Below are 7,899 nucleotides of genomic sequence, written 5' to 3' on the forward strand. Positions count from 1 at the left end.
CTGTGCATGGTCTTTTTGGGGGATAGGGGAGAATAGAAATGCTTCACAAAATCTTGAAAAGCAAGACCAAAGTGAAGCATCCAGGTACAGCAAAACCTTGGTTCACATTGAATGTACTGACTTACAAATCAGCATTAAAATTCAAAACATTAAGGTCTGCCCATATAATACCCCCTTATTTTCAAGTAAGCATACCCTTTCAGGCTTCAAATGAAACAGTAAATACTTCTACATATACCATAACTACAATTTAAAAATGTCAATTTTATGCACACAAATTAACTATACAAATTAATTAATCAAATTTTTACTGTTTATTGCATTCGTTTACATGTTTGGGGGTTTGGTTTTGTTTCGTGTAGCTCAACCTGAAGCCACTAGATTAAGCTACATTGTTTTTCAAGACTAAATCATTGCACAGGGATAACTTTGTACATTCATCTGTGTAAATCTTCTGTAGCTTTATCTTCTCCAGTTTATCCCAAATTCAATTGTGGAGATTACTGAAACAGGCAAATCCAAAGTTAACTATCCAAACTGACCAACTAGAAAGGATATTGTACATAAGGCGATTAATTTTCAGAAATATGTTTAGAGAGACCAGGCACAGAGTTCTTTTTGAACACACAATACTGAAAACAACCGACAATCTTTCAGGTTAGTTATTCTCAAAATCCAGTTATGCATTCAACCTTGTAGCTTTAACATGTAACATACAGGTTTCATATTTCCTCAATACTTCAAAATATGTACCTTAAACCACTGGTTATACAAGTGTACTAGAATAAGACTACAGATGAGCCAAACAGCGCCACCATAACTTATCCAACAGAACTAAGACTACTCAATAAGCCAATCTCACAACAGTGAAAAAGCATGCACAATGGAATTAAAACCAGATAGTGACAGGGCATTTAGGTCCTGCACAGAGACTCATCCCAAAGAGTGACAGTCAAGAATACTAGCCACAATAGCCAACAGAATTAGTACTCATACATATATACTGGAGATTAGGGAGAAACTTAATTACCAAAAGGTATTATTACACAAATTTTAAGCAGAGAAATATTTGGGATGTTTTTAATTTGTCAGTCAATCCTGATGAAACTCAAAATTAAAACTATGCATAATTCTGCAGGTTCATTCTACAAAAAATCAGAAAATAAGCATGTTGCTTTTTAACCGCCTGTGAATGTAACAAAAAGCCTTACTGTCCCATGTAAAACAATATAAGCTAATGAATGCAATTTCAATCTATCATTTTCTATATAATGTCACTAATACAGGGCTTATTAGCAAAGAAAAACCTCAAAACTTACATCAATATGTGGTGAATAAATGGACACTTTAAAGGACAAATTATTTAGTCTGCATACTCTCTCGTGACTAAGATCCATTCACAAGATGTAGATTATGTGCACTGTTTAAACATAGATGCTAAATTTACAGGACTATTCCCTCACTCCAGTTCTTTCTGAAGTTAAAACCTCCAAAATACATGTCTTCACGCAGATTGTGAAGAACTAGAATCAATGTTTGTTCCATCTAGGTGTTGCAATAGGTCCCTGGGAAGCCCTTTCAACAACAACATATTCATCAGGGTTGTCAAATGCTTCGTAGTGGATTAACAAATCCTGAATAGCACATTCCTCAATCTGAAAAATAAAATGGAGAAACCATGCATTTTGTAATCAGGTCTACAAAATAGTAGTGCATTCTCAAAATTAAATTAGTTACCAATAAGGTTTAACACTCCCAAATTAACTACTGCCATGCATAAACTATATGAAAATTCTCAGCTTTATTAAAATACAGGTGCATTTTTAAAACAGCCTACCAGACAAAAATGTTTTAAGGTCTCCCTGCTTTGGGAGGCAGTTATGGGATTTGTATGGTCCTAAGAGATGCTATAACTCCTGGATGACTAGATGCCCTTCTCCAGCACTGTAGAAGAGGGCAAAACACTCTAGAACCATGATGGGATGCAAAAAAGGACTGACATGGAATGCGACCCCTGAAGCTAAGGATGGCTAATGTCATGGAGGCCAGTCCTACACTATGAAAATGCACAGCAAAATGATGCTTTAACAGCTGATAAACACAGCATCTGAAAAGTTGATTCTTAAAAAGCAATTTGTGGAAAAGCTGGTGAAAAATAATAATATAATTACAGGTGGAAAACCAAAGCACCAGCCCCAGACACCATTTAGAGGGGACAAAAACAGCAGCATCCCAAGGCACAAAACTGGTTGATATTAGGGCTGTGCAAAGTTTCGGTCGCTGATTCGATTTGGTGGAGATTTGGCCCAATTTGGCGAATCTCCAAATACAAATTGAATCAGGAGACCCTTTAATTTCTCCAAATCGAATCAGAACCCTCAGAATTGATTTGGAGAGATTCAGACATAGACACAACTTTATATGTTTTTTCTACATACCTCAAGGTACCTGGTAGCTTGTGAATGCTGCAATGCTGGGGCAGATGGAGCATCCCATGGGAGTGCAGGGGGGGTCCCCAGCACACACAACGGCAGACCCGGAAGTGAACCAGAAGCGCTTCTGGGTCTGCCACAGAGCATGTGGGGACCCCACTCCCCTCTATCCCCCTGCTCGGCAACTGGTGCCTCCTGGGTCGGGGGGGCACCCAGGGTCCCCCTGCAGCTGATTGCTGAGCAGGGGGGAGTCCCCCGCACGCTTGGCAGCAGACCCGGAAGTGGACCAGAAATGATTCCAGTCCACTTTCAGGTCCACCACTGAGCATGCAGGGGGTCCCACCGCACTCCTGTGGGACGCTCCATCTGCCCCACCATCTCAGCATTCACGGGCCACACCCGGTACCTTGAGGTATGCATAAAAAACATTTAAAGCTGCGTCTATGACTGAATCACTGATTCTCTAAATCAGCATCAAATCTTCAAATTCGGATTTGGCCAAATTGAATCAGGACAGTGATCTGAATCAATTAATCGAATCACTGTATCACTGTCCCCCGAATCTGACAAATCTGAATCCAAATCGAATAAGGCCCATATCACACACCCCTAGCTGATATGCCTCTGATGGAAAACCTTTGTGTTACGTTAACTCCCAACACAGCTTCTACCTGAATCAAAGCAAAAGGTTTTTCTCTGCTTCTGGTAAGTGCAGCCTCTTGCTGAAGCTCCTCCTCTACAATTGATGCAAAAGTGATAGGTGCCATTGCAGTAGAGTTATTCAAGGATGCTGCTAACCAAGGACTGCAAAGATAATAAGTTACGCTTTAAGGTATAATTATCAACATTTTGAAACAACATTATAGGGCATATTTTGTGCTATTTTAACTAGTGCGAGAGATCAAACTTACTTTTGACTTTCCAGCTGAGGAGAATCAGAAATACTGTCTTCTTCTGCACATGTTCTGGTCTTGGTTGTACACCTGGTGAAGAGTGGGAGCAGAGGGAAGGGAATGAAATTTACTCACAAAAACATTCCTCTAGTACACAATAATGCTGTTAGAAATCCTCAGACTTACTCTATTGAATATATTATAACAGAAGTAGGAATGAAATAGGCTGAAGGGGGAATCTCAGGTCAGGTTATATTTAAGTGCAATATATTGTCAAAAAAGGGAATGCTTGATCACTACAATTGCAATCAAGTTATAACATGGGTAATAAAAATTGGCATTTCCTAACTTCTAAGTTCTTGGTTGGGCAAATAAATCTCAATATTGTCTTGTTAACATTAAAAGATTTCCAGCTGTGCTGCTCAGTGTGAATATAGGCTTTAAGTCTGCTCATAGAAAAAGTGAGGATGTGGCCTCCAGGCTGAAAACTGTCTTGTGTTCTTATTAAACATCCACATAAATAATAACCGCAGCATTAAATGAACTGCACAGTAATAGGATATTATTTTTCTAAGCACATGTGAATTAAGCCCCTGTCAGACCTTACACTTAAGACACAATTAACCTGCTAATCGTATCTTAAATAGTGACCCAGTCACATGTTCAGGCAAGTAATGACATCACTAAATGCAAAACCAGTCACAAAATTATTACACAAAATATGTAAAAACTTTGTGGCTGGTTTCCATCACATCGTAAACTGAACAAGTGGCAGGGTCCTTATAGGCCAAGAACAGTGAACTTTCAATAAACAGATATATTAAAAAACAAACAAACAAAAAAAACAAAAAAAAAAACAAACTTTCCCTGCATAAGTGATCTGGATTCTGCTAAATTATATGTGAAAGGCAGAAAATGAGAATTAAAAGAACAGAAGCAAGGCAAAAAAAAATCCTTCTGGCTATCAGAAAGCTATTCAGTAAACATGTTAAGAGGAGGTTAATACAACTTCTTGGATTCAAGCTATAGGTGAATTTACAATACATGTGGAGAAAGGGTAGGGGAAGTACTGATTCTGTTATCTAGAATTTTATTACTAAAATATGCCCATTTTTAAGACTGACTCTTAACTGATGTCAAAAGAAGCCACCATTTTGCGTATGTAAATCTAGATTGCACAAATACTTTAAGTAAGGGGTATCAAACTCACTTTGTGAGATCCGGCCTGGGGTGGCACCAGTGCGGCAGGCAGCTGCTTGCTGTGGTGGAGGTAGTGCAAGCTGCAGCAAGCCAAATAGCCTCAGACTGAGTGAGGGTGGTGTTGGCATAGCCCTTGCCACTGATGAACCTTGGACACCAGGGCAACAGATTCTGCAGCAGGTTATGCCCACTGATAGTCATGCTCCCAAATTCCCTGGCCCACCAGTAGCGCACACAATGAACCAAAAGGTCTGCCTGCACATTGGTCGAATTCCATGTTTGAAATCATAGCCCTAAAACTACCAAAACAATTCTAATGGGAAGATGGAAGATATCTATCCTAGATAATATAATCTCCCTCTACATTACATATACATCTGGCAATTTACAGTACTGAGATGTATACAAATAAATACAGCAAAAGCTTTTTTATCCAGCATCCATGGGAATGGGGGGTGCTGGATAACCAAATATGCTGGTTACCTGAGAGGCCCAAACAGGTGTCTTTGCCTGTTCAGGCCGGCCCCTCTCCCGCTGTGTCCGGTGTGCCGCTGTCCCTTCTCCCGCTGTGTCCGGTATGCTGCCGTCCCTCCCGCTGCATCAGTGTGACTGGGGACAGGGAGAGGGCCTCCACGCAGGCTGTTATGCCCCAGACCATGGGGGCTCAGCAAAACCGGAAGTGCCATGGTGGACACTCCCGCTTTTGCTTTTACCTTACAAGCCGGCATGCTAGCTAATAGAGCATGTTAGTTCGTAAGGTGCTGGATAATGCAGCTTTTACTGTAGTGAAATACCAACTTATCAAAGTGTTTGCAAAATAATCATAGAGTATTGTATCTATCAATCATATATCATTCTGTGATAGAAAGACACTGTATTTTACCAAACTTCTAGAATATATTCTGCAATTAAATAACCACAAACTATATGAGAGTGAATCCTAGGAAAAAGTACTCAACAAGATCCATTGACCGCTGAATTGTGTGTGGAGTGATCACAGAGCCCTGGCCTCCTACCATACCTAAACATGCTGTACGAGGGGGGCTGTAATAAATGATGGATAGACTCTGCAAGAAGCCATATTACATCCCACACAATGGCTGCATGCATCTGTTTCCCTCACACCACATTCTTCAGGATTCCTCCCTAGGACAAATATTTCAAGGACAAGAAGAACTAACTCACTGTTGAACAGGGAACAGAAAGTTTCAAGTATGACTAAGGAGGAATCCATCAAAACATACTTCCAAGAGAACAATGCTTTATGTTTGGCATAAAAACAGAACTTGGGAGTTCCTAGTTTGACAAATACTCCAAAGGAACGGAAACATATGCAAAATAAACAAATTGCCTAGTAAACCCAAAAAAGCATAAGTGTCAAAATTCACTCTTCCTGAGATCTCAACTGACTCTTGTACCCACATCTTCCTCATCCATCACAGGATAATTATGGACCACCAATGTAATGCAGCCAGGAAAAAGGCAAATGCAATCCTAAGTTATACCACTGGTATACCAGTAGGTATTTCCAGTGGAGGTAGGACATCATAATGCCATTATGCAAGAAGAGATGTCATCCAGAATACAGAGAGAAACAATTTATAATAAGCTAACAGACAATGCTGACATAAGGATAAATGTGTATAAAATGGCCATAAAGAAATTTAGACTAGAAATTAGCAGGTTTCCTACCATTAATGAAGTGAGGTTATGGAGCAGCCTTTCAAACAGAATAGCAGGACAGAAAAATAAGCAAGTTTCAACACAAAGCTTGACCACATTATGAAAGAAAGCATATGAGATAGTTGACCAAGATAGCAGTGGACGAGGCTGTATAAATGTAGATGGTCTCTTTCATTCCTTTATTAATATGAAGGAAATATGAAGCAAATTCAATGCAATCTTCGCATATGTTGCCTCCGATTGTGGAACTCTGGGATTAAAATCTTCAGCTGTTTGAGAAACACACAAGGGGACAATATTTTGCAAGAACATTTCTGGTTGACAATGTACACACTGGTCTTTGTTTTTAACTTTATTTTGACCGGCCAAAGAGCTCTACCATACCGTCTCAATTCTGAGATTCAATTTTTAAGTTATCCCTATGTAGCTAGGTAATTCAAAACCTACCACTCCAAAAAACAAAAACTTATAACAAAATACAGTAGAGGATTACTTTTTGGATGAAGTCTAAGTGAGCCAGTTTTCTATGGTTACTATTGTATGCACCTACTTAAGTGAAAGAAAATGGCCTGATTTCAAGGAAAAGCTAGGAAGAAAAACAGAGCAGAGATTCTGAAGGCAGAATTCAGGTCTCATTTAAAAAAAGGGAAGTGCAATAAAAACAGGAAGGTGCATTTGAAAAGGTTGTAAAGCTAGGTCAACTTGCACTGCAGCACGAGCTGATGACAGATATGGAGGAAAAAAAACACAACAAAAAATTATGCTATATCAGAAGAAGCAATACATTACTTAGACCTGGCTCCGCAGTATCTGTATAAATCTGGCGCACCATCAGGGCTTGAATCAGCTATTAGATAAAAGCGTAAAAAAGCCCCGCTAAAGCACCTGATCTATATAGACATTGGGAGAGCCAGGTCCAACTAATGCAATGCCTCTTCTGGGCACACGCTGGGCTTAGTGCAGAGGCACACAGACTTTAAGGTAAAGTGCTTTTTGGGCGGGGGGGGGGGGTTACGATGAGGGGTTACATGTGGAAGCAGCCATACATATGTAGATGAATGACTAAAGCAGTAACACATACATAGAAAACCTGGACTCTGAAGCTGTTAAAGTATTTTCCTTCATTTGGAAACAAAACTATTTTCCAGTCCCTGCTGGCATTTATTAGACCAGTTTTCAAAATATATATTATCAATACAAAATTCGTGCTTGAATTCTGTAATTTTTCCATGTCCATTTGCTTTAAAGATGTTCACTTGTGTGCATGTTTGGCCATATAAAACCAGAAAACCTCAAGCCTCCTTGATGACAGCACTCTTGCACCAACCTCCTGCTCAAAAAACTCAGAACATTACTGTAAACATGAACAAAATTATTTTAGACTTAGCAACTACAGGGATTTGGGAGTGGGGCTAAAGGGTCTGGGGGCACAGGTGGTGTTCTCGTCGATCTTCCCAGTCTAAGGCTGTGGGCTGAGGAGGGAGAGGAGGATCCACGTAGTCAACCAAAGACTGCAGCGCTGGTGTCATCGGGAAGGCTTTGGCTTCCATGACCACAGCCCGCTCTTTGGCGAGAGAGGCAGCGAGCTGCTGGGAAGAGATGGCCTCCACCTCTCTCCCCTAGGGAGGAGGCTCTTCTCAGCCAGACTGGCTGACCTGCTCCACCGGGCTTTAAACTAAGCCCGCTGGGGG

General features: G+C 40.3%; 1 protein-coding gene across 6 annotated transcripts in view; it reads right to left on the bottom strand.

Moving 5' to 3' along the window:
- Positions 1-295: 295 nt before the first annotated feature.
- The window catches only part of IBTK (inhibitor of Bruton tyrosine kinase), a 92,540-nt gene continuing 84,936 nt past the window's right edge, over positions 296-7,899 (bottom strand). For 3 of the 6 annotated variants that reach the window (XM_025206529.1, XM_014520844.2, XM_006025690.3), the window contains 3 exons: positions 3,344-3,415; positions 3,104-3,236; positions 296-1,655 (listed from right to left, as the gene is read on the bottom strand). In XM_025206529.1, coding sequence (XP_025062314.1) covers positions 1,530-1,655; positions 3,104-3,236; positions 3,344-3,415 — 331 coding nt within the window. In that variant the 3' untranslated portion in view covers positions 296-1,529. Of the gene's footprint in view, positions 1,656-3,103; positions 3,237-3,343; positions 3,416-6,217; positions 6,478-7,899 lie in introns of those variants that run through there. The other 3 variants (XR_003094525.1, XR_001358190.2, XM_006025691.3) reach the window with 2 other exon arrangements.

Source organism: Alligator sinensis, unplaced genomic scaffold, assembly GCF_000455745.1.
Source record: "Alligator sinensis unplaced genomic scaffold, ASM45574v1 scaffold405_2, whole genome shotgun sequence".
In the NCBI taxonomy this organism is placed as follows: Eukaryota; Metazoa; Chordata; order Crocodylia; family Alligatoridae; genus Alligator; species Alligator sinensis.